Source organism: Streptopelia decaocto (genome assembly GCF_964273445.1).
Source record: "Streptopelia decaocto genome assembly, chromosome: 5".
NCBI lineage: Eukaryota > Metazoa > Chordata > Aves > Columbiformes > Columbidae > Streptopelia > Streptopelia decaocto.
Window position 1 is genome coordinate 35,832,150 of NC_138659.1, and position 27,090 is coordinate 35,859,239.

Genomic DNA, 27,090 nt, shown 5'->3' on the forward strand with positions numbered 1-27,090 from the left:
TTTTGAGACCAGCTTGGGCATCTTCCCCCTGGTCGCTGCTTGGTCCATGAGCCTTGGGTTCCAAAGGAGAGCAGCCCTGGCACAGCCCCAGCAACCCAAAAACAACCAAGCGAGAGTATAAATATTTATTTGTACTAAAAGTGAGTGTGTTGTAGCAGAGTATCAAGTTCAGAATATATTAAATCGTGAGATGTATTAGTTGAGGTACAAATTCCCGTCTCATGTCTTCAATAAATATACTATAAAAAAACCCCAACTAGTCCACATACTCTATTTCAATCAGAGGTAATCAGTACACTACGCTACTTTAAAAGGATAATACAACATTTATGTTTTGCTGTAACCATTTGGGTTTACTGCGTTTATGACAAGCTCTATTTGACTACTTCCAAAAAATGACAAATAGATTGCAATCAGCTAACTGGAGTATTGCTTTTCTCCTCCAGGTCCCTGCCAGAGGGCCTGAATATTGAAGGCACCGCTGCCTGTGTGCTGTCAGCTGCTCGCGTGGGCATTGCAGCATTTTGAGGGATAACACAGCTTTGGGCTCTTTGCTCAGAATACTTTAAAAAAATACCAAAAAAAACCCCACCCAACACCCCAACAAACAACTTTTTGCAAAAATATTCCCAACGCATAGGTAGTTTCAGCCCCTGTACCATGGCCACAGCAAAACAGGTTTTAGCTTGAGATGTAGGTCACGATCCTAAGTTAGGAGCAGAAGTATGATTGTTTTTGCAGAGCGCAGATCCGCGTGGAATTAAGACTGAAGCACAAGAGGAGGCAAAGGTGTGAGAACGCGGTTTCCGTTTCATTTACGACACATCTGACCCCCGCAGGTGAAGCTCTGGTGTTGGGTTGCGCTGCGGTGACCTCAGCGGAGAAGCCTCATGCCCAACGGCCAAGTCCATATTGGGGGGGAAATAAGAAGATAAGGGCTGCGGTGATTTTTGGGCATGGACCCAAGGACTCTTCTGGCATCCATGATTTTGCCGTTTTGCCTCTAATTGGTCTTTCAGGCGGGAGGAGCGCGGGGATCCGACCCTGCCAGGTGGGAGGGAGGACGCCCACGGAAGCAGCATCCTCGGTTTTGCTGGTTTTGCTGGCAGCCCTGAGCTCTCCCAGGGATCTCCCAGGAAAAGCGCTGGGGCCACCAGCAAGCGCAGGGATCCCCACGGCAGAGCCCCATGGAAAGCTGAGCTTAGTGATGCTCGGCCCAGGTTCTGTTTTGAGCAGAGGGGTCAGGCAGGAAGAAGCAAGGAAGAACAGTGAGCAACTGACTTGGCCACAAGGAACTGGCAGCGGTCAAGGCTGATTTTAAAAAATCCTGTTAAAAAAAAGGTATTAAAATAATCCTGTTGTTTCTTCGCAAAAATTGTCTAAGGCACAACTTTAAGGGCAGCGACTGGATCCAAGCACCGAGTGCTCGTTTCCCTCTCCCACCCCAGCAGCAGCAGCTGCTCCGGCCTGCACGGGGCAGCCAAAGGTGCTTCTTCATTTCTGCTCCTCGCGGGGGACAGACACATTTCCACCCCCCAGCTCTGCACCGGGGCTGGTGTGTGGCCCTGGCGGCACCAAAACCCGCAGCCGCGCTCAGCTGGGAGCAGGACCAGGCTTAAAGTATTTTCTGATTAGTAAAAACCACTCCGACCCAGGTAGGAAAACCTTCAGTCAGAAGGTTGGAAATGCCAAGTAACTGATCTGTGTCATAGGGAATCAATCAATCATTGCTCACTCTTAATACAATATTTCTAGGGAGGAGGAGTAGCGTTAATTCTTCTTTTCCAGCGACTGGTAGTACTCGGTCAGGACTTTCCAAGCTTTGGGGGCCATGAAGCCGTCCGGCGGGTTTTCGCCTTCGCGAGCGAGCTTCCTCATGCGCGTCCCCGAGATGAAGTCGAAATCATCGTGCCTGCGGCAAAACAGAGACAGGGCTGAAATCAGCACAAGCGGCCCGAGCCGGCAGCACCGACTGCAGCTCCGTCGGCAGCAACAGGGCTGCTCTTCCCACAGGAGCTGGACTTGTATGCAACATGCTCCTCCAGCTGCCAGGGGCTGTGTTGCTACGGCCACTTTGTCCCCAAGCTGCAGTTCTCAGCCTTTCTGGTGTATCTTTAGATTCACGACCCATCCTTGACCTGGCATCGCTCTGGGAGGGGAAGGCAGGCGGCTCTCGCAGGCGCTTCCCCTGCTCCTCTCCCTCCGAAGAACAACAGCCGCTTCTCCCCCTCCCCTGGCAAGCTGCGAACCAGACGCGATCACAAAGGCTGAAGAAACAGCGAGGCTGCTGCCCGCGTTACCTTTGGGGGTCATAAAAATCCATGGCCTTTTTCAGTTTATTGTAGGCGGCCACCCGGAAAGGGATGATTTCCACCGAGGTCAGGCCTGGCGCCATGCTGAGGACCTTCCCTCCCTGCGTGGGCTCGTAGAGATCCTTCTTGGTCTCGGGGTGAGGCATGCCCGCCGGGTCGCGCCCCACGATGTAGAAATTGGCGCCGGCGATCATGCGAGCTCGGCAGTGCCACTGCACCTGCGAGGGAGACACGAGGAGCGCGGGCTGAGGGCCCAGCCGCAAGAGCTGGGCCGCAAAAGAGATCTGGTGCTCCGCGGGCAGGAAGGAAGGAAGGAAGGAAGGAGCCACGTCAGCAGCCTTGTTGCAGTTTCTCATCGCAATCGGGCCGCCCAGACTCGTCTCGCACCGCTCGGACCTGATGCGACATCACGGTTCTAAGGATGTGGATTTCAAGGGAAACGGCGGGGATGGGAACTGGTCTCATTCCAATTTGGGGGTAGCAGTTTGCTTTTCGAACACGCAAATGCAGCCCCGCGAAGGCTGCCCATGCATCCCTCTCCCTTCTCTTTTACAGGAGGTTCAGCATCTACCACTTTCAACCCACCCATTCACAGACAGATGGGAAGCCGCCAGCAGAAAACAAATGAGCATCCCTGCCCAATGCAGAAAGAAGTCAGGGTGCTAAAGTCTGTTCCTAACCCCACTCTCCCCAGCTCTCCAAATAGCGCAGGGGCCTGCAGAGCTGAGCTCTGTGGGGAAATGGCTGCAGGGGCAACACAGAGGGAGCCAAAAGCAAAGCGACGGCTCCTGGCTCCCTTCCCCGGGCTTCTGGGGCTGCGCAGAGCCGGCAGCCCCGCGACAGGCATCACGTTACCTCTGTGGGGCCGGCGTAGAGCATGGGAGAGGGGAAGATGGCAACGATGGTCAGCTTGGGGTCCAGCACGTGCTCCTCCAGCACTGCCGCGTGCTGCTTCATCCGCCACTCCAGCGGGACATCGTCGTCTTTGGTCCATCCTCCCAGGGGGTGCAGGAGAAGGACAGGGTTTTTGTAACCCCTCTCCAAAAGCTGGCGCCGCGTGTCCTGCATGAGCAGCGCGTGCCCGTTGTGGACGGGGTTGCGCAGCTGAAATGCAAAGACGGCATCTAAAAGGAAAAGGTTCAGAGGGTCACGGGCTTGCTCTGACCAGCAGACGTCGTTTGCACATCATGCGTTTTGACAGTGTCATAAGATAATGTGTGTCATAAGATGTGTGTCCTGTCTTCACATAAGCGAGGCCTTAAATACCTTAGATGAGAGTTTCATATACGTACAGCACCTCTTCATCGCTTTGCCAAGTTTATTTTCATTGCACATCGTTCCTTTGGGGCCAATTTCAGTCTTAGCAGCTCTCCTACAATGTTTTTATACACCGCTGAGTTCCCTGGCTTCATCGGTGACCTGCCACCTCTCCAAGCCCAATGGCACCTTCAGGAAGGCCAACGCTCTCCCCAAAGCGAGCGTGGATGTCCAACACCTCCCACCCCACTGGGACAGACACCTGAGCTGTCCCTGTGTGTGAAAGCCGAGCACATCAATGTGGCAAATTAAATGCCCGGCATGCAGAAAGAACACTCACCAGCATTCATCTCCCTGAACTTCTGCTTGAGCTCGAGCGGTGTCAGGCGGTACTGGTCCAGCCCGTCGTTCCATTTGATCTTCTCCAGCACAAGCAGGTCTCCACCAACCAGCCAGTCTCCACTCTCCATCACCATCTGCGAATTACGCACACGGGCGTTACGGAGGGGACAGCAAAATGTATCTCGTTTTGCCTTGGTTTCCTTTGGAAAGCGTTAGGCTTGACTCCGCTTACAGGGTGATCTGCCCTCCTCGTTCTGCGCATCGCAGAAAGAAAACATTCTTACAGTGACCACGTGAACTGAACATCACGAGCTGCACAAGCCCGTAAAGCCAGGCTTTAGCTGCTGGGACCCTCCCGCTGCACCCAGCTGGGTCTGCAAGTTACGGCACAAGACCTTCCTCCACCTCACTCTTTGCTCTTTCCTCCTGGGAATATGCAGGAGGAATAAGCTTGTTGCAGGGTGAGCAACTGCTGCTGAATGATTTAAAGGGTTAGTTGAAGCTAGGGGAAAAGAATGAACGTGGCGTTAGCCTTTTTAAGCAGGCAGCTCAAGTCCCTCGGCGTAACCTGGAGCTCTCCCTTTCTAAGCGATGATGTTCTTTGTATTGCCAGAGAGTCAGTGGGAAGAGATAAGCTGTATACAACACCTATAACACCCTGACTGACTGCTTGTATGAAACAGCCAAATTGAGGAGAAAAATGTAGCTAAAAGGAGAGTGAATTTGTGATCTGCAGCATCAGCATTTAGTAGCATCACTGAGATGAAAACTTTGGGGGCTACGTTGAAGGGGATGGTAAAAAGGTGTGGATGGAGGCACAGTGATGAAGGTGCACAGATGAGCAGAGAAGCTCCTCAGCAGCATGCTCCTCTTCCCTCTCACCTTGCACTTGTGATCCCATGCTCTTGCTAAGCAGCAAGCGCAGCATTAACTCGCCAACCTAAAAATTCAGTCCTGCCTGCTTGGGACACGATGCTTACCAGCGAGGGGTTGGGCTTGGAGAGCAGCCGGGACACCCACAGCCCTCGGAACCTCGGGAAGGTTCATCTCTCCAGCCCCTGCCCGCATTTTCCAGCTTCCCAGAGCGGGAAGGAGACAAACCTACTTTGACATGCGGGTGCTTGGCGCAGGTGGTGCCCCAGACGCGGGCACAGCGTTCCTCCTTCCTGTGCTCGAAGTACTCAGGGTTCCTCAGCACGGCCACCCGCCGGCCCGCGAAGCTGAGCGCCAGCGCCTCGCAGCCCTGCAGCCGCTCCTTGTCCTCCGTGGAGACGGGCAGCACGATGGGGATGCTCAGGTTGACGATGCCGTCTGGTGAGAGACGGGGAGGATTTGAGAGACGTTAGCTGAATATGAAAGCTCCTCACCTTCAGGCCAGGGATGTCACAAAGACACCCGAAGCGTTTCATGAGCTCCTGCGCTCTCTGTCTCCCTGCAAAGGTTCATTCTTCCCCAGTTACCTTGTTGGGAAGTCTCTGAAAAATTTAAATGTACTTGGAAAATGCACCTCTGGCCATAACCCCTCTCGCTCTGCCAGGAGAACCACCTCTATTAAAACTGCTCCGGCTTGGTGTTCCCCAGGGCATCTCACTCCCTGCCCACCTCTTCTGTCAAAACACCATCACACTTCGCTTTATTTCTTTGCTTTTTCTCTACACTGTTAGTCCTTTTACATCTCTGCAGAGTCCATTTTTAATCTATTGTCTGTGTGCATGCAGCAAGTCTGTATCTCCATGTGTAGTTTCTAATTTCAGTGCTGTCTCTGAATACCTTGAAGTCGTGTTGGTTTTATCTAAGTCCTCCCGTTTTCCCTCAGATATCCCAGTATTAATACAGCAGAATCCATCTCTTCCCAAACAAGAACAAACAAATCACTGATCCAATTTGTTCTGATATGACCGAAATAATTTTGGACCCTCGAGATTCTTAATTGGAGGATTTTGACTATGATGTCGATTTAAAAAGAATCTTTATTAAAATGTTCTCATTTATTTTTAATTCATGACTAGGTATCATTCGTCTGCCAGAAATTTTCAAGCACCTTCATGAATAATCATAATTATAGTCACATGGGATCCAATCAATATCAACTTCATACCTTTAAATGATATTAACCAGTGATCAGTCAATAAAGTCAGCGTGGAAAAGCTGGATTATGGAACCAACAAATGATGTTGAAGCTGAGGATCTCCATGCCCCGTGTCCAAACGCAAGAGGCACAGTTAAAAAACCCCAAAGATCACTCCAGTGAAGGAAATTACAAACTCACAACTGGGATTTTTGTGAAGATCATTTGGTAGGATGCAGGGTGTGTCGTGCCACTTTGTAGTTAGCTGAATCATAAATAGGCTGTGTCTAGTCTTAATAATTTTCTTTTTGTTTTGTAAATCTCAAAAAATTACTTTATAGCGAAAAAAAATCTGAATTGAAGTAATTTCTGTAAAACCTAACAACAGTTATATACATACCGGCTACAGAGCGATTCCTTCCTGGGAGAACACAAACACAATGAAGACAATTAACACAGACAATCTAACATAGAATCATAGAATCATTTGGGTTGGAAGAGACCCTCAGGATCATCGAGTCCAACCATAGCCTAACTCTAGCACTAAACCACGTCCCTAAGAACCTTGTCCAAATACCTTCTAAACCCCTCCAGGGATGGTGAGTCCAGCACTGCCCTGGGCAGCCTGTTCCAATGCCCCACAGCCCTTTGGGGAAGAAACTGTCCCCCAGGTCCAACCTCAACCTCCCCTGGCGCAACTTGAGGCCGTTTCCTCTGCTCCTGGCGCTTGTTCCATGGGAGAAGAGACCAAAACCCTCCATGCTACAACCAGTGTCCAGATTCACCTTTCTTCCCGGTGGCCGTGGTGCCCCTACACAAAGCTGGGACTTAGTGCTGCCCGTCCGAGTGAGAGGAGCACCAACTTGCACAAGTCCACCCAAACGATTGATCACAGCCTTTCCACGCACAGCTGGAGCTGCCAAAAAACATCATCCCCAAGGCTGTGGGAAGAGCAGCCTCAAAGCTCTCTTTGGCCATGCTGCACCCCAGCCTCGGCCCCCTGAGATGGAAACCCTCCACCGTTTCCTAAAGCTCTTCCAAGCAAACCAGGGATGTTCTCCTTCCTGCTCAGATGTCACCCTGCAGGCCTGACCACACAGATGGTGAGTTTGGAGACCTCTGTGGAGACGAGATGGACTTGAGACTGACGTTGATGTCCTTTACTACAAAGACCTTGCTCAGGAGAGTTCATCCCTGACCAAAAGTAGATGTCCTGGGCTTTGCCCCTGACCCTGCGGAGCTCTACAAACCCTGACCATATGCCCGCAGACCCCAGAGGAGTTGTGCTCAGTGACACCAACAGGTTTGGGGGAGCTCCCCAAAAACAGACCTGAGATGAGCCCCTGGTGCAAAGTGCAGAGCCCCAGAGCAACATGGTCATGACGGCACCTCTGTGACCTCAACAGGCAGCTCAAAGACCACAGATGAGGGTCTGATAATAAGGACATGTGCTTCTGAACACTGTTTGCACACTGGGCAGGAGGTAAAAGGCTACGACATGTCTGAAAGCAGAAGCCACCATGCAGACACTCCTCCACTCCAAAGTGACCAGTCCTGAGCTTTGCATCTGTGGGACGGTGCCCAAATCCTAGTGACAGCAGCAAGTCACCACCCTGTGCCACCATTGGATCCTCTAGAAGGAGGGACAAGACTCAAAGGGATTCACTCACCAAGATCCCAGATCCCCAAGGCCAGAGATCGCTCATGGGCCTACAAACCCCAAAGCGAGTGTCCCGTGTGCCCGCGCAGTCCCAGCGACAGCACAGCTGAGAAATGGGCCAGAAATCCCCACCTGTAGACAGCTGTAGACAATCACTGCCAGAATGCTCTGCCTTTTCCAGGGGTGAAGCACCTCTAACAACTTGCTAATGAATAGTGAAATCTGATTTATTTCAAGTGATGGTAATGGACAGGCAGGAAAACCAGAAAAAAAGAAGTGAAAACAGGTTGTGCTCCTGTTCCCATGGACAGGCACCTTCTCCTCCCACCTCAAATCCAGCCTGGCAGCCTCCTGCTTACTTGGCTTTTGCTTTGCTCTTTTATTTACCCCAGTACAACCGAGCATGAAAAGAGCTACACAACGGCTGCTGAAATGTTTAATCAGTGCCGCACGAGACGCCAAAGCCGTGAGCCTGTGCCCTGGCCAAAGCACAGTTCACTTTGTCACCTTTCATGCCCTTTGGTGCATTTTGGAGTGTGGCTTCCCGGCCCCCTTTGCATTTAACACGTGAGAGGAAAGGAAGAGGAGAACGGGGCCGAGCGGGGTTCGTACCATTCAGCAGGGTGCCGAAGTGGATCACTTGCAAGTACTCAGCCTCGCGCATGAAGCCGGTGAGCGGAGTGGCCCAGCCTTCGCTCAGCACCTGCACCCACTGCAGATCCAGCTGCAAAGCAAACCAAAAGGACGCTCGTGTCACCAGGGCACGCTCGGAGGTCGCTGTGCCTTCCCTTGTGCCGCAGCAGTGCTCGCAGTCGCTTTGCTTCAAATGTAAGACATTCATAAAGGGGGAGAAAGCCCTGGGAGCGGGGGGGTGGAGGTTTTTTAAGGCAAACTTGTGTACCTCCATAGCACGACTGTTTGTGGGCTGTACTAATGCAACAGAGGAGATGCACAGCCCTGGCTTGCTACAGCACAGCATGGGAACACAGTAGAAAACAGCTTCAGCTCGCCAGAAAGCACAGCCACAAAAGGACACAGGCGGCAGACGAACAGAGCCCCCGCCAGCAACGTCCCCATCAAATCTTCTACCCTTTGAGCAGATAAACAGCAACAGCATCCGCGCACGACGATACCTTAGTGATCTCTACGGCTGGCAGCATCTCCGCTTTGGCTCGGACACTACTGAGTTGATTTTCAGGTACAAACAGCTCAAGAACATCCTTAATCGAGCCGTGAGGCACAATGTTCTGAAAGAGAGAGTCAGGACAGCAATCGTAAGCAACGTGCTGACACCAAAAAGTCAGTATCCAAAGCAGGTTTACAAGCTGCTGGTGGCATAAAAATGGCATACTTGTGATTGGAGGAGCTCCACAACCTGCTGAATACATTCAGACACCGACGCAACGTTCGTTTTCAACACCAGTTCAGGAGATTCGGGCTTCTCATAGTCGGAGTCAATCCCCGTGAATCCTACAGACAATTAAACCCAAATTACATTAATTTACTGTAATACTCGGTGTCCTAAAGCCAAGAACACTGTACAAATAACCAGCGAGCATTTCATCACATTGCGTACTACAAGTGACACTTGTGACAGCAAGATAAGGAAACGAGACACCCTTGTGCACAACAAGGAGGCTCTGGTAACCCGCTCCACGTGCAGAGCCCCAGCGACACGCTCCAACGCTCCGGAAAGCAAAAATAAAACCAGGAGCTCACTCTTCCATACCTTTGATCTCTCCAGCTCTTGCCTTTTTGTACAGGCCCTTCACGTCTCTGCTTTCACAAATATTTAGAGGAGCATCTACAAAGATTTCAAAGAAAGGAAGTCCAGCTGCTTCGTGGATTTTCCGTGCATTTTGACGATCCTGTTGGAAGAAAGATGGGAAAATCAGCTGCGTCCGAATTGCAGCAAACACCTTCCTACTACATGATGTGACCTGGAACTTGACACAGGGGTTTTCATCTCCCTCCCCCCCTTTTCTTTAAATATACTTTTAAAAAAATCTACAACTTTGAACTGTCTTCAGCTTTTTCTGTCTGAAACATCAAGATTTCTTCGTTAAGCAGGACAGCAGAACTTCAGAATGTGAATAATTATCTGCCCTGTGTCAAAACAAGGAACTGCTTGCATTGGCTTGATAACAGCAGCTATTCAGTATTCTCAGGAAGCATAAAACCACAATCAATTCTCCTTCAAACAGACCAGTGACAGCACCATGACAAGCTGTTGTTTCTATGCCTCTTTTCTGCATCCAAATGAGTCAACAGTAGAAGCCTCTGTAAGGGGATTTTAAAACTTCTCTCGGATTTTCATCATTTTATAATATTGAATATATTCAAAGAGGTCACGTCAAACTGCCGTTCAGAAATCTGTGCTCATTGCATGCAGTTCTGTGCACTATCAATGTTTTACAAAAACATAGAGAAGAAGTTAAAAGAGTGCCCGATGGCATAGATAGCAAGTCCTTTGCATAAAACTCCCTCCGGTACCAACAACCACGAGATCAAGGCTGCCCAGAAAAAGCAGAATATGACACAGCGAGTTTACCTTTGCGAAAGGAGAAATGAAACTGGTGATGCAGACGAGCCCGGCGTCGGCGAACAGCCTGGCCACCTCCGCCACGCGGCGGATGTTCTCCTCGCGGTCCCCAGCCGAGAAACCCAGGTTTTTATTCAAGCCGTGCCGAACGTTGTCACCATCCAGGGAGTAGCAAGGGATGCCATGAGAGACCAGGAACTCCTCCAGAGCAAAGCCAATGGTGGTCTTGCCAGCTCCAGAAAGGCCTGTTGGAGACAGAAAAGTGAGGATGGGGTTTGAGGTTGAAAGAGTGAAAACGGCAGCGTAACGCCACACCTCTTGGGACACTGGCAACAAAACTCCTTCCGTCTGAAGTTGCTTTGGGTAAAGAATGAGGTAGGGAAGTTGGATTCATCCTTTTAGCAAACAGTTACCACCACAGAGCCATAGCCAGCAATTCTTACAGACGGGGTGGCATTAATGACATGAGAAAAGCTGCTGCCTCCCAATATCTGGAGGGGTTCCAGCCAGCAGTGTTGCAAAAGTACCTCTTGCTGGGCCATGGTGGAACAAATGGGTATGAGCGAGTAGGGGATGCTTGAAAGAACGCTGTTGCCTGTATGTCTCTCAGCATCTTCCTCCTCCCATTCCCCCTCTCAACAGCCAACTGATATCCCAGACTGAACTCCATGAGGAAGAAATTGTTGGCCCTGAGGGTGGTGAGAGCCTGGCCCAGTTTGGCCAGAGAGGTGGTGGATGAACCATCCCTGGAGACATCCCAGGCCAGGCTGGACGGGGCTCTGAGCAACCTGAGCTGCTGAAGATGTCCCTGCTCATGGCAGGGGTGGGACTAGAGGAGCAGCGAATGTCCCTTCCAACCCAAACTGTTCTATGATTCTATGAACCCAAGGAGAAGTTCCTGCCACAACTGTGTGGGGTGGGACGGGCTCCAGCAGCGATTGCCCCTCTGCACCCATGGACACGCAGGAGCAGCACACGCAGATCGGTGCGAGCAGGAGCAGGATGGTTGTGCAGACAAGTAGCACATCTTCAGCCAGAAAGACAACAATCCAAACTGAGGTGGTTGCTTCCCATCCCAGCTCCATCTGCTTGTACTGGCTGTGTTGGAAATCAGCAAGTGCACCTGGAGCACCGAACTTCTCCTTTCCGTTGGGGTTCCCTTGGGTTTTGTAGCACAACAGACTAACCGATGGCTATGTCAGTTATTTCAAATGCCCTTCCATTTAATTCATATAGTCCATGCCATGAAATGTCCTTCCATATAGCCTCTTAAAATTAAATTGATAGAAAGTTAGGAGATGTCTGTCTATTTTAAAGAATCATCATCAGCCAGAGAAGCTCAGGCCTTTCAGATACAAGATTTTTGAGGGATATTTGAAACAGGAAATAGCCTTGGATAGGATTTTTTGCTTCAGAAATGATATTAAAGCAGAGTCTGAGGGGGATCTTATCAATGCTGATAAATATCTCCAGGGTGGGTATCAAGAGGATGGACCAGACTCTGTTCAGTGGTGCCCAATGACAGGGTAAGGGGCAACAGGCACAGACTGAAACACAGGAGGGTCCATCTGAACATGAGGAGAAACTTCTTTGCTGGGAGGTGCCAGAGCCTGGCCCAGGCTGCCCAGAGCGGGTGTGGAGGCTCCTTCTCTGAGACATTCAAACCCCCTGGATGTGACCCTGTGTGATCTGCTCTGTGACCCTGCGTGAGCAGGGGGTTGGACTGGGTGATCTCTAGAGGTCCCTTCAGCCCCAACCAGGCTGTGACTCTGTGATCAGGTGTTGGCCTTCTTTTCAAAATTAAAGAGCAGAACAAACCAGAAATGCGTTTTAATCCAACATCTAGCACATAAGCTGACATGAAGGCAAACCAGAATGGCTTTAGAAACCCTTCCCAGTATGTTTCAACACCTTCCGGAAATCAAAGAAAATACCAATATTTAAAAAGCAAAGAAACAACTGAACAAGTGACAAAAGAGAGAGTTGTGTATATATTAGCAGAGCAAAACAAATGCAATTGTCATTTCTAGGAATCCCTAATCCCCAGTGACTTTATCTTTTGAAACAGAAGGGCAACACATTGAAACGTGTATGAGATGAGAAATAAGGTAAGAAACCCACAATAGCCATGCAAGGAATTGCTTCTATGGTGACCTGGGAGTATTTGTTCTTCAGACAAGATGATGCTGTGCTGCCCATGAGGTGGCTTTTAACACAGCAAACCTAGGTGAGAACATTCATGTGCTGTTTGGACAACCCTGGGCAGGTTTCACTGCCAAGGACTGGTTGGGTATGAGCCACACACTTGGGAACAACAAACATAATCCTCAGGGCTTCTGATGCGCTCAAAGGAGCCCGATAACAGCCACGAAATCCATAAAAGCATTAGTTACAGGCAGCAGCCACCAGGAGGAACACCTTGCTGCGCCAGCACCGCGTGCCGGCGTTTCTCACGTGGAAACGTTTTGCAATTCCCAGCTCACAAGGAACGCTGACGTCTCCCACGGATCCCAAATCCTCCGGGCCACGCTCACACACGCGAGCGGGTGTCACACGTGGAGCCGCGCGCCCACGCCCCCCGAAAATACCTGTCAGCCAAACCGTGCAGCCGCGAAATCCTCCCCGGGTACCGACGACTTGTCCTCTCTTGCTCCTGCTGACGTGATGGGCTTGGTAAACCACATTGGTTGATCCCTTATGAAAACAAAGCAAAACACTTTTGTTACCTCATTGGTCTCCATGCGAAAAGAAAACCTCAGACAGGACATTCAAGGGAAAGAAACATCAGTCCACTAAAAATCTGTGTGGCGGCAAACTGGTACAAAAAACAGTGAAGAAAATAGATGCCTTTGGTAATTTACTCCCTGCGTTTAATGTAACATGGCTGCTAATTATTGCAGTTGCGGCTCCAGGAACAGCACTTCCACAAAGCTTTGTTGCACATAAAATATCTACAAGACCATACTAATTGGCAGGATTACGTTTCCAACCGAGGCAGCCAAAGGAAAAGCCTCAAGAGGGAGAGAGGATATAAATATTTTCCCCCACAGTCGGATCACAAACATAGGTTTATCCGTTTCATATCATCAGCACAAGAGTGGCTTCCCCACGATTTACATCCCACTATATAAATATGTCTATGTTTGAAGTCACAGCGGGGAAGTGATCATCCTTCATTTGGCCAAGAACAAAAATTCGGCAAGGAAAAGAAAAGAGGAATAGGAGAGACAATAAAGTAAAAGCTCACTTTTCAACGTGTTAGCAAAATAGCCTGATATTTTTTTTTCCCTGCTTGCTGGGCCATTAACACTTTAACATGATTCAGCAAAGGCGTAAGACTTAATGTTCTGTATGCAACAGAGGGCCCTGCCTGCCCAGAAATCTGGGTGAAAATTATTCTGCCACAGAAGAGAAAAAAAACACCCTCCTCTCCCCACCTGATTTTATTATTACCTTTCAGAGAGACCAGTATCCCAGCAGAGATCAGTATCCCAGCAGAAACCAGTATCCCAGCAGAGACCAGCATCTCATCACAGCGATTTATAACTATACACAGAATTTCACGCCGGTTTTCCATTCAATTTTAGTGAAAGCCACCGTAATTAGTCTCTTTACACCTGCAAATTCGCCATCTGGGATTGTCCGCGGGCACACCAAACAGCTACCCCACTCCAGAACGTTTTAACATCCTGGTAAGAATACCCATGTCCCAAAGAATCATAGTAATGGTAATAAATCTCACCTCCAAGTTTAAGCCTCAACGTTGGCGCCACAATTGCGGGAGAGAAGCAATTCCTCCCTTACTGGCCCGAGGTGACCCATTCCCACCCTGTGCCACCACCGTACGACTTGACAGAGAGCCCTGGGCTAAACAGGTTTCCAGGGCTGTTGTCTCAACCACCCCCAGCGATGTATTTTGTTGCTCTGGGACTCTCAGTTCCCATTTTCGTTGCCGCAGCCACCAGAGCGGGTCCCTGCCATCGCTTCTGCAGTTGTCTCAAAAGAGAAAATCAATTATTTGGGGGTCGGAGTGTAGGGGATGAACGAGATGCTGCCTGAAGCGCAGAACCCGGGTACCACAGCAAAACAAAATCCCCCAAACATCTCTAGATGTGACCCTGAAAAAGTGAGCGAGCCCAACACATCTTGGTGGGTCAGAAAATAAAAAGTAAGCAACTCAAGATTTGTTTTTTTGTGGTTTCTTCTGGTTTGTGTTTGGGGTTTTTTGTTTGGTTGGTTGTCGTGGGGTTTTTTGCAAGGGGTTGGCAGAGGTCTGAACATTTTGAGCTTGCAAAGGCGAGGCAGCATCACTGTGGTTTAACTTCCAGTCGTTGCCAGGGGTTCAGGCTTTGTCAGCAGGACTAAATGAGCACACACAGAAGATGCACCAGCCAAAAATAATCCCTACTCCCAAGGCGCACGGGTGTGTTCCTGCTGTGTTTACTCCCAGCTGAGCTCTGGCACCACTCCCAAATGATCTGTCGTGGGGCCAAGGACCCTCAGCAAAGCACAAGTGCCCAAACTCACCTTCCCAAGAGCTTGCCACCCCTCAGCCCTGCAGCGAAACCTGCCCATGATCACACCCCCCTCAAGTGCAGCACTCCAAAAACACATAAAAGCAGGTGTTTTGCAATCTGTTGGCAAACCACAACAGACAAGGCTGGCATTTCCACGTGGAGAAGTGAAGCTGCACGCTTCAGATCTCTCTTTTCACACATCAGGAGGAGCTCCGGCCGCACGCTCGCTCTTGCAAAACGTGGATCTGCTGGATCTGTCCTGCAGGAGACGAACTACGATAACGTCCGTGCCTCGGGAAGATGCAGGAACTAACACATTCCTACGTGGCTGACGTAACGAGATTGTTATGTTATGATAACAGGACGTGTTGCTGTGCCATAAGTCTGCACTGTGCATGCGCCTCAGAGCTTTTATTTTGCATGCTGGCATCTTTTGGAGCTTGGGAAAGCACCACGGAGGGCCTTTTAGCAATTCAGCAACGCTGCCAGACCTCTCCTGCCTGCCAGGAGCTTTGGACGGTACCAAATCCCTCTGATTTTTCCGCCTCTCTTACTCATCTCGCTGATAAACTCTTCAAAACCACCTGCCACACCTCGACTCAAATTCTTGTCACCAGCTACGCCAAAAGCAAAGAAAGGCAGAGAGAAACGCGGCAGATGGCCGGGCTGGCAGCTTGCGGGGCCGGGAACAGGCTGTTCAGCAGGAAACACCAACTTCCCATCATCCAGCAGCTGGGACACAGCTTGGGAAGGCAGGGCTGACGCACCATCAAACGGAGCCAGGGCACCACCAAAAATCAGCTCGAGAGCAAACCCTGGAGAGACTTCATCTAGGAAGAGCATACGCTAAAAGAAAGTTGGGAGGCAGAGATAAGCAGTGGATGGGGTTTAACCAGCTGTGGATGGGGTTTAATCATCTGTGGGACTTTCCTAAGGGTTTTATTCACATGGTTTTAAACTTGTCATTGTAAACTAATCATATTTAAAAGAGATAACCCAACACACTCATTCCTGAATGTTGGGAAGATTTAGGGACACTAGGAAGCATTTCTTGCAATAGCCTAGACCAAATAAGTGAGGTTTGGGAGAGGAACCTCTCTACTTCAGCCCCAAACAAGGCAACAAATGACCCAGCAGCGTCTCCAAAGAAGAGCCAAGAAACCTCTGCCAGCCAGATGGTTGAGCAGGACGTTCTCCTTTCCTTGGAAATCTGCTCAACAGGCCACATCTGCACGACCTCATTCCTCAGCCCACCCTGCCTTAACTCAGCCAGGAAATGAGAAAGAAAACGAAGACGTGGCTGCAAACCGTGTGCCGAGGCTGCGGCGGCCCAAGAAGCCAAATCCCAGCTCTCGTTTAGGTCTTCCTGTCCATGAGGGTGACAAACTGGGAGACACCAAGATCTCAGGTGGCTTTAAGATCAGGCTGCAGTAAGCCGCCTGCCAAATGTCTCCTGGCCTGGCTTCCAAAAGGAACAAGGTTTTTTGGACACCGTCCTGTGTGGGACTATGGTGTGTCCGTGGATTCCCTGACGGAGGGCATGGGAACAGAAATTAGCCTTGAAGATATGAAGGCCTACCCGTGAGAAAGATGGGAGTAAAGGAGTATCCGGAGATGTTAAGGATGTACCCATGAGAGAGAAGGGAGTAAAAGAGTAACACTGATGACAGCAAAAATAGCCAATGAGATGTTAGTGCTGTAACTTGTAACCAAGAGTGAAGAGACACACGAATTGGTAAAACTGTATAAAAATGCACTTGTGGCAATAAATGGCATCTACTACTTTCATCCTGGAAGAACTTGGTCTATGTTGTTTGTCCGTCTCAACCACGACAGTCCTGGTGGGCCAAGCTGCTCCTCTGCTTTGTGAAAGCAGGTTGCAGGCAGAGGGTTCTCCTTAGTGCTCCTCCTGAATAAAAGACATGGGACTTCTGAGACAACAGAGTCCACCACAGACTTGTTGGAAACCAGGAACCATCAGTGTCGCCGGCTCTGAGCTACTGCTGCTCGATTCCTGGCATCTGGAAAAGTAACCTCAGCCCTTCTTGAGGTATTTGGGCCTGAAAGGGAGTGGCTGTGCTCACCCACATCAATTGAACACCCCCAGGAGAGGTGTTATCAGGGAGCATCTTCTCCTCTCACCTGAGAGCACAATGTATCTGGGGGCTGGCATTTGCTTGGAGCTGAACCACTGGACAACTAATAGAAAATGCACTGGGCAAACAAAATCTAGGGCTGTCCCAAGAGATTATACGGATGATTTGCTGCCTTCCAGTAGAAATTCAAGTATGTATAAACTCTGGTCCTTGGGACACGAGGTGGCATCTCCTCCTGCCCAACAGCCAGGGTACGTCAGGACCCCCGGCTGCAGTTTTACTTATACGGCTATCTCACATCATTAGGAATACGATTATTTGGGGTTTTTTCAGTCAAGCATTTAATACACGCTCTATTTTGGTGTATATTTCCTCCCAATTAAAAGAAAGAGATAATTTTAGAATGTTTTCAGCTGATCACATTTGCCTATGGTAAAACAGGCTTTCAAAATGATAAAACGATCAGGCAAGCTTTCAAGTCAAACACCAACTCAAGCACAGCTAATCTAACTTATTGGTTCAAATCCCCTCTCAAGTACTGCCACCTACTTCATCCTATCAGTTGAGTTTGATGCATAAAAATTATGTCTATGGGGCCTCTCCTTACAAAATCATTTTCTTCTGCCAGGGCAATTCCCATGGCTGCTCTTCCAAATGGGTGAGCTGATGCCATCAAGAAGATAAAGCGTCCATCCATCACCAACACAGGGGAAAAACTTGCTGCAAAAGAGTCATTTGCTGCAGAAAAGCAGAAAATTATACTCAAAAGGAAAGGAGGAAGAGAGGGAAGAGGGAGGTTTTGCTTGCGGAAGCAAAGGGTTTATTATTATTATATTGAAAAACAATGGAGAAACCTTGGAGTGTCTGAGGTCCTGAGTTTGCTCTTGTAACCCTAAACCAAAAGACTTTTCCCAAACTTGACTTTGATTCATTGGATGGACCAAAGTGGTAAATGCTTCAAAATCAGCTCCACTCATCGCTGGGGGAAAACCCCACCACGATGGAATTACCCTGGGAATTTTGCCCATTTCACCTCCCAGGACTCCAGCATCACGACTCGGAGCCCAGCTCACAGGTCCCGATGGAGAAGCGGGACTTCTCCAGCACCCAACACATTGTCCTCCTGCTTTGCTGGGACTCATCTCCTCTACCGCCACCTGTACATAAGCAGAAATAACGTTGTTTTTTCTTTTCAGCCTTAGCTGAGTGATGCAGTGATGGGGTTTTTTTTTGACTCCAAATCAACAGGTTGGGGGTTAAACTCTGCCTGTCTGAAGGCACCCAGATCAGGTGTTTCTTCATCTCTGAATTAGATGATGTCCCGACGCTAATTTCCTCAACACAAGAAAACCAGTGGGTCATCCTGTGCTCCTGCGTTTTTGGGACAAATTTGCAAGGCTGAGACAGATGTTATAAAAACAATCTTCCCATCTCCATCCCAGAAATCACAAGGGACAGCTGTGTGGCCAACAAATCTTTGACAAACAAAGCATCTTGTCAGCCACTGACAAAAATAACAATTTAAACAAGAAATCCTTCCGTGGTTGCCCTATTTTTTATACTCAGAGCAGTTCTGCTAAATTACCTCCCTAAATGAACCTGCTTCAGCAGTTGGGCTTATGCTCCTTATGCAAACAATAGGTTTGATATTGGAAAAGGAGAACTGCTTCACTTTGATGCCCTGGGTGTGTTAAAAGGCTGCTCAGGATCACCCTCAACGCACAAACCAGTCACTCTGCAAAAAGAAGGGAACACGAATGATGTTCTCAATGCAGTGTGGATAAGCCTGGGGACTGAACACCTCTAGAAAGCGAATAAGCACGTCTGTTTAACCTTTGAGAAAACAGAAAAGAGGAGAAATGCACGATGAGAAGGTAGGTGATCAGTTCAACAACACAAAGATTGCGTAGCCCGTGACCGCCATCGGCTGAGAGACACGAGACTGAAGCAGAGCAGCACGGCTCCGCTGCCCCGCCAGGAAACACGGCCCCATGCACACAGCCACGCTCCTCTACCCGCTTTTGGAGAAAAATATCGGGTTACGGAAATGGTAAGCTGAGTATCGGCCCCTCAGACTTCAGGGACAAGAAAAGGAGGATAAGGGCACGCATTTTGACTACACATTAACTTCAGTATCAAAAAAATGTCCAGATAGGAATTGTATTTACATGTAATTTTTTTTTTTTTCCCTTGATTGTGAGATTTAAGAATTTAATTAATGGGTGGTGGCTCTATATGGCAAATAAGCCACCGTACATGTCCCGTCTCTTACCGTGGCAAGGCAGGCACCCTGTCCCTTAAAACAAGCAAGACAGACAGACAGGATTCCTGCACCAAACACCATGCAATGCAGAACTTGCAGTATAGTGTCAGCAGATTGTGAGCTGAGTTCAGTTTTGTTCAGTTGTAAGATACACCCAAAAACCCAAGCTCTGCTGGTCAGAGATGCCGCGTGGGACTGGTTGACCCAGAGGATCCTCCAGCCAATGCCAGGAGCCAACGTGCCAGAGCAATAGCGCTGGTTATCAGAACCATTCCTTCCTTTGAGAGCTCCAGAAATCGCTTGAACAAACCAGGACCATCATTAACTTACCTTTAGAAGACGAACCGGCGCTGCTCCAACACCAATTACAGCGAGCCACATTCAGAAGCTCTGTCTCCCTATTAACTCAGTTTTGCAATAGGTTTTCAGACTTGGAGGCCAACATCCAAGCACGGCTACGAGCAAGCAGGTGGGACACCAGCTCCATCTTCTGCTAAGTAAGGAAACAATCTCCTTCCACCCTCCCAGCTAGCACAGTTTGAACAGAACCCATCTTGGCTCTAAATGATATAGGGACAAGACACCTGTTCTTAACATGCCCATCATATCCCTCGCAAGAAAGAAATCCTGTATCTTTTGAGAAGCTCCAGCAACTTCAAGCAGCTTTACCAGGTTTTAAAATACACATTTCTGTAAAAGAAATAATCCTCCTGTGTCACTTCTTCTCTACAGGACATGTTGGCAGCCTCCTGAAAGAATACATCTGGACGCAAGGCCAAGCTGGTGGGGGCTTGAGCCCCATGCACTTGACTTTGCAATAGTCGATCTTTGTCCACCTCAGCAATTTTTTTTAAGGTTTGTAAAAGCAGCAGCAGGAAGGACTATGGGAAACTCAGCCAGAAGCACCACATGGGACACAGATAAACGGGGGAACTCTACTGGGTAGGCAAAAAGTTCACTTGGCCGGAAAAAGTCCTTCAGATGAATTCATGGAAGGAAAGCTCATCAAGGACTATCAGGAAGAAAGGCAAGACCTCTGGTTCCTCCAGTTGTAAATCAATGGAAGCTGGGACAGTGCAGTGTCGTGTCCCAGACGTAAGCTCTTCCCTGGTCCCAACTCTTGGCTGCTGCTGGAAACTACAGATGGGGCCTTCCCTCGCTCAGCACCTCCTCAGGCCCCTCAAGATTTCTGTTGGCTGAAGGCAGGGCTGCTTTCTCCACCATATCATTGAACACAACAAGCTGCACAAGCCAAGTCCAAGTTGAGGGCTAGAGCTTGGAGACACCAGGGTGAAGGTTTCCTGCCCCATCTACCTGTGCACCTGACTCTCACCAGCTGCCATGCAGGCTTTGAATTACGTGAGCGCAGACGGGGTTTACCTCGACCCTTGCCTAAATCAGCACCAAGAACACTGTATTCTTCTTGAACGAGTGGATATTCAGTGTTTCCCTCACCCCTCCCTAAAGTGAGTGCAGGTACAGGTCTCAGTCATCAAAGGCTGGCTGAAGGGCAGCTGTGCATTTTCCTTGGGGGTTATTGTTACTTGGTCGCTCAAAAGTTGGTGCAAACTCCCAGTATAGAATAATGGAATCACAGAATCATTTTGGTTGGAAGAGACCCTTAAGATCATCCAGTCCAACCATAACCCACCCCAGCACTGTCCCATGTCCCTGAGAACCTCATGTCCGTCTGTCCAACCCTCCAGGGATGGTGACTCCAGCACTGCCCTGGGCAGCCTGTTCCAATGCCCCACAGCCCTTTGGGGAAGAAATTGTTCCCCACATCCAACCTCAACCTCCCCTGGCGCAACTTGAGGCCGTTTCCTCTGCTCCTGGCGCTTGCTACAACCTCCTTTCAGGTAGCTATAGAGTTGTATCTCTCTGAGGATGGTATCATCCCCAATTTTACAGCCACATAAGAGTAGCAGCGAGTGAGGCAAACAGCAGATGAAGACTTGAGCCCCTGCACTATCTAAGCCCTATAAAAACGACATGATTGAAGAGCAGCTCCCTTGGACTTCAGGCCGCACCTCCAAGAGCTCAACGTTCCTCACATCCATCCCCATGGTCTCAAATCAGTTTTGCAAAGACAGGGGCAGATGCAATGAGCTGCCCCGGCCATGGTTGAGGTGACTCGTCCAACATCATGCCCAGGGTCCCACGCAACTCAACCCCCTGCAACAGCCCCCACTTCCTCTAAAATAAGGGTTTATCCCTCTTCCCACACCCACTGGCAACAGAAACAAATGTTCTTCCCATCAGAAGGGCTGGGCAGGCCTGAAAAATGATCTGCCCCCTGACATGCTTTTTTGCACCACAATGGAAAGCTGAAAAATGGTTTGATAGCCAAGAAAACATTTTGTTCTGCCAGAGAGGCCATGAGGACCTCAAGGTCAGAAAGTCTTGGAAATTTAGGTACAAATGGTGGTTTTCCAAAGATGCACAAAAAACCTCAACAAACCACCAAAGTGCTGTATCTAAAGCAAAAGCATGTTTAAAAAAATATAACAAACTGTAGATGAACCAGCTCCTTTCTCAAGCTCTGCTCTCCAAACGGGCCAACACATTTTGGCACCCGCTCAGCAGATAAAACTTTCGACACACATAGTTGTAGCTGAGCCAAGCTGTAAGTAAATTAAAAAGAAATGCTCTGCAAGGGACGGGACGCAGCATCAGCGACGAGCTACCAGCCCTATGGGCAAAATCCCGACTGCCCAGCGTCCCATTTCGTGACACACACCCACGCCGAATGCCGTGACCGCGCTGTTTTGCATCCCTCCTTTTGTTAATGATACACTCCAAGTCGATTTTCGCTTAGAAATTATTAAGCTGCGAGCCCATTAAGGAACTATTTCTCACTTCCTACAGCTGTGATTCACAGCTAAATCAGAGATAATCATTAGTCACCTCGCTCACGATAATAGTAAATTAACAGTAGCAAGAATTACACGGCGTTTCTCTTAATGGACTTTTAAGATACCCAAGTGTATGAGCGCTGTGACCAAAGCACAAGTTCAAGGCAGGGTATATCATCAGGAGCATTAATATGGGCTCTGCAAGCTACTTATCTTTTGTGGGTGCGTACAGCTGCAAGTTTATCTAAAACAGCTAGTTTCAGATACGCAAGATCTTTTCATTTTTAAAGGATATTTAAAGATACCCTCCAGGATCAACATCAGCCCAGTAAAATAATGCAAGTATCCCGGTGCTTCTCTTGAAAACCCTTCAGAAAAACAAGATCCCTGTGGCCTAAATCAAAGCTGCAGCTGCAGCACACATGTATGGGTAGTACGGGGTCTTCAAAATCATCTGCTGTCTGGCCTAAAATCATGCATAGGGGCTGCCCAAGGAGAGTGTGGATGGAAACCTACACCTGAGTTACAGGTTTTAGCATGGATTTGTGACTTGCTGTGATTTAATCAGTGCAACCTGATAAGGCTGGGGTCTGTATTTATCCAGGAGTCCAGCAGCAGGACAGGAATCAACATCCTGACTCAAAAAGCTTTGACTCGGAGCTGCTCAACCAGCACCCAAGACCAGCACCACCGGGAAGGTCCACCAAGGACTTTTTCTGGCGTTTTTCCCCCCTGAATTCCCCAAATTAAACATCCCTGCTCTTACAGAGCAGAATTTGGTTAATAAACATGCATCTGGCACGCTGGCAGCCCCACCAAAGAGCACAAGTTAATGAAACATCAAGGTGAGGGCATCAGACTGGAAAGGTAACTTTTTAACAGCAAAGGTCTTCAAAAGAAATAGGGAGAAAAGGGGGGAGAGCTATAGGAAACAAGAAGTCGAAATAACATATTGAGACACTTAAACTGCTGACCTTTCTATGACGTGTGAAGAAAAGAGGTAGAAAGCAAAAAAAACAATAGAAAATAAGCCAAGAAATACTGAGCACACAATGAGCAACTGGAAAACAATAACCTTTCACTGTCACAGTGCAACGAGTTAGGCACCATGTTTCACAGTATAGATCCTGTCTACAAACCCAAGACTTTTGAATCCCTGGATAAAACACCAGAAACTATCTTGAGTAATTCAAGCGAGAAGAAGCCACACTGTTCCCCCAAACCAGGGCTCTGCTGCCAGCTGCACTGTCAACTGGGACATGAACATGTGGCTTGCTTTTTTTACATAGAAAACTTTTTATCTTGGGCGGCTTTACAATTCAACGGAGGTGGCTGTACATATGTTACTGCACAGCCGGTGATATCACTCAGTCCATCTGAACTCTGCCCTGTGGCTGCAGAATTTCATTATGACAACAGGCTTTAGGCAAAGAAACGAAGCCTCTGTGAATTTCCTCAGGGTTGTCATCTGATCTTGTGGGTTTCCTTCTCTTGGAATAAGTTTTTTTTAAAAAAAATCTACATACATTTTACATGTTAATTTACCTTCAAATCAGACCCTGTCATTTGCAACTGTGCATGTTAAGCCTTATGCAAGCTGAAAGGCTGAGGGAGCTGGGGCTCTTAAGCTTGGAGGAGACTGAGGGGTGACCTCATTCATGGGGATCAATATGGAAAGGGGGAATGTGTCAGGAGGATGGAGCCAGGCTCTTCTCAGTGACAACCAGTGATAGGACAAGGGGCAATGGGTACAAACTGGAACACAGGAGGTTCCACTTAAAGATGAGAAGAAACTTCTTCCCGGTGAGGGTGGCAGAGCCTGGCCCAGGCTGCCCAGGGGGTTGTGGAGTCTCCTTCTCTGCAGACATTCCAACCCGCCTGGACACCTTCCTGTGTAACCTCATCTGGGTGTTCCTGCTCCATGGGGGGATTGCACTGGATGAGCTTTCCAGGGCCCTTCCGATCCCTGACATTCTGTGATTCTGTGAAAAACTGAACTATCAGAAGTCACAGCTTTGTGATCCGCTGGGCTACTGAAGCAGGCTTTTGGTGACAGCGAGGGATGCCACATGCCAGGCTGTTCAGCTTCCAGGAGAGATTGGTACAAGCGCAGACAGGTGACAAAGCTGTAACGCTCCCTGGTTTCGGTACCAGGCTCTTGTTGTCCCCTCAGCAGCTGTGAGGACACCCAAAGCGAGCTGAGGGAACGGAGCCAGCCAGGACGACGTCCGCCCGCTGCCAGGGGCAGGACTCGGGCAGCCAACTCCCAACACCTCCATCTCCTGAGACATGTCAAGTGGCACTTGCCACATGCACACGGGGACATGGAAGCCACGTGGCCAAGTCACCCCAGTGAGGGACCAGCGCCTGCAGGGCAGGGCCGTTCCCCTGGGCTGCATGGTGAGCTCCTGCTCGCTGTAAAAACGCCGGTCAGCGGGGAGAGGGAACGAGCTGCGGAAATACCAGTGGTGCCGCAGGTGTCGGGAGAACGAGCCGCTGTTTCGATGAGGCTACAGGAACCGCTCAGCCCTGAATGCCGCGCTGTGCGAGAGCCCACACAATAAACAAGGGCAGTCCCACAGCTCCCCGCTACTTGCTGCACCGTGTGCTTACTCCTGGGAGCAGGGTATCGCCACGGGGCACACAGGAGGCCTGTGTAAGGAAGGTTTTTAAGGTCGTCATTAAAAACCGTGCTTTTCCTCAAAAAGTCAACCCTGAAACTGGTCAGAAAGAAGTGCTCTCTGTCAATGAGGCCTTTGAGCAGCGGGACGCTGCCCGGCACGTAGAGGACTTCACGCTCCTTGCAGCGTCAGGAGCAGAAACCAAGAGAACATTTCCATACCAACCAGCAGTTCCTGCATACCGAGCCTCAGGTCTTCAGCAGAACTAAGATGTCACATTCATTTCTAAGGATGATACATACAGAAGTAAAAAAAAATAGTTTCTTTGTACCTTATCATAAGCTTCTATTAATAAATGAGTGTGCAAGTAAAACATCCCCAAAACAGCCTAAAATTCCAGGGAGTATTCAGGCTGAATTTGGGGTTTAAATCGTGGGCTTATAATTATTCAATTTCCAAAATGAGGAGCACAGTCAAATAACACAGCCAGGCCATCTCGCAACAGCTAGCACTACTGCGCCTTTCAAAGGCTCACAGCTCATCAACATCACCTGAAAAACCCATTTTTGACACATTCTCAGACAGCAAATAATGCTGGAAATGTCCAGCCTCACAAAACCTTGTTTGCAGGAGAAAGATTAACACATCATCCACACTATGAAGAAGTGCTAAAAACTGAGATTTTATTAGTACTAAGGATTTTTGTAAGTAGTAAGGATTCATGTTACTGGGAGAATTAAAAACTGGGATTAAGTAAGGGGCAACAGGACGATCTGCCGTATTAATAGGAATCTCATTAGGGAAAATTATTCTGTGCATCCCATTTTCATTTTCCAACGGACCCATCTTGGCTGTCGCAGCTACCAAAGGTGTCACGGCAAGCTCAGCACCACGCTGAAACTCCTCTCCAGTTACAGCATTTGGGCTGCCACCTGCTTCTTCATCAGGCAAAAATCCCTGATGCACTGCCGATGGCTCAGCCCTCCTGAACTGCAGCGTGTAACTGCACCGAGACCGAACCCAATCAACTGCGTGCATACGCAAATAATTACGCTGATTAAGAGACCTCTGTTGAACTGAAATGCCTTACCCTGTATGCTTGATATCCGCTTGAGACTGTTGAAACTGAGGAGCCGCTGTAACCGCATTCAGAACGAGAACATCATCTACGCTCTGGGCGACACAGCTCCCTGGCAATGGAGCGGGAGGTTTGCTAATAAGGTGTCATCGTTCTTTCATCATAATTACCAAAACCTCTGGTAATTAGTGAAATCATGCCTTTTCTCATTCTATCGCATACCTGGCAGATAAGCAGATGAGAACATGCCTACAGCTGTCAAGCAGATAGCATGTGTTTTGCCTGTCACAGTACGAAGTTCAGCTACAATCTTGCTTATAAAGGTCATTTTTCCAGCCCACGGTGGAGGCAAAGGATTATTCTGGAAGTTCAGCAACGTCTCCTGTCACAGCAATAAACAAAACTCCCATACACGGCTCACATCTTACACCTCCCCTCCCTAAAATAATCCCTAAATCACAGGTTTTGACGTTACCGAGAACACCCTGCCGCACAGGCACGCTTTGTTACACGTGGTTTTGGTCGCGTTCCTACCCAGACAGATTACCAGTGTGTTCGAAATGCATTAAAACCATTTGAAAGATTTACGACAAGATAAAAAAAATATATATATAAAAATAAATCAAACAGCAAAAGCAGCCCAGGAGACTTACGTCAAGATTTCTCATGGTTCTGATTTAAAATGTGGAAAATGTGCAGCCAGAGGGACCCAGACTTCACATCCCAAATCCAAGAAGGGAGGGCGGCTGGTAAGCGGAAAACTCCCTCTGGCCATGGCTGCAATTTGCAATTTTAATTTCTAACTGAATTATGCTCCGGCTGTTATTTTTTTTTTCCTTCGCTATGTGTTTGGTTTTTATTACTTTTTAAAAACTAGCTCTGCAGCAATGCTGGAAGCCAACCCGTGGTGGTGGCTGTCCCATCAGCTCCTACCCCCAGGTGGGACCTGGGCAGGGGAACCCCAAAAAGCAAGGCGGTTGCTCAGCCTTCTCGCAGACTCAACCTCTGTCCTCGCTCGGTGGGGACCAGCGCAGGGGACCCTCGGTGGGGCCCGGTGCGTTTGCCGGCGGGTTCTGGCACGGCCGTGCGGGACGGCACACTTGCCCGTGTGGCAGTGGACGGACGTGTGGCTGCCCGGACGGCGGGACACACGCCTCGCCCACGCGTTTGCACCCAGGCGGACCACGAGAGGGTCCGTCCTCAGCGCCCAGCACCGCGATGAGTTCAGCGTGCTCCTGCCAGGTGACGGGTGTGTCCCAATAGACGAGCGGTGGTGCCCACCGGCCGCTGCCGCCACCAGCGGGGCTCGATGCCCTGAGCCCCCACGGCACAGCCCCGCGCAAATCACACAGCAACGCTGGGATTTAGGGAGAGGGTTCCCTCAGGGAGCCGGACACCCCCCCGCCCCGCGGCGCGGCCCTACCGTGTGCTGCCGGCTCGACATGGTGACGGGCGGCGGGGCCGCGCCGGGCCGGGCTA

At 49.3% G+C, this 27,090-nt stretch overlaps 1 protein-coding gene across 1 annotated transcript; it reads right to left on the minus strand.

Annotated features, from left to right (window-relative positions):
• Positions 1–111: 111 nt before the first annotated feature.
• Positions 112–27,090, minus strand: PAPSS2 (3'-phosphoadenosine 5'-phosphosulfate synthase 2). The gene is made up of 12 exons (XM_082054569.1): positions 27,035–27,090; positions 12,770–12,875; positions 10,191–10,426; positions 9,369–9,507; positions 8,991–9,109; positions 8,773–8,886; positions 8,252–8,363; positions 5,017–5,222; positions 3,910–4,045; positions 3,168–3,436; positions 2,301–2,530; positions 112–1,912 (listed from the first exon to the last, which is right to left on the minus strand). Exons 1-12 carry the CDS (start codon positions 27,053–27,055, stop codon positions 1,771–1,773), a joined length of 1,830 nt encoding a protein of 609 aa, XP_081910695.1. The 5' UTR covers positions 27,056–27,090; the 3' UTR covers positions 112–1,770.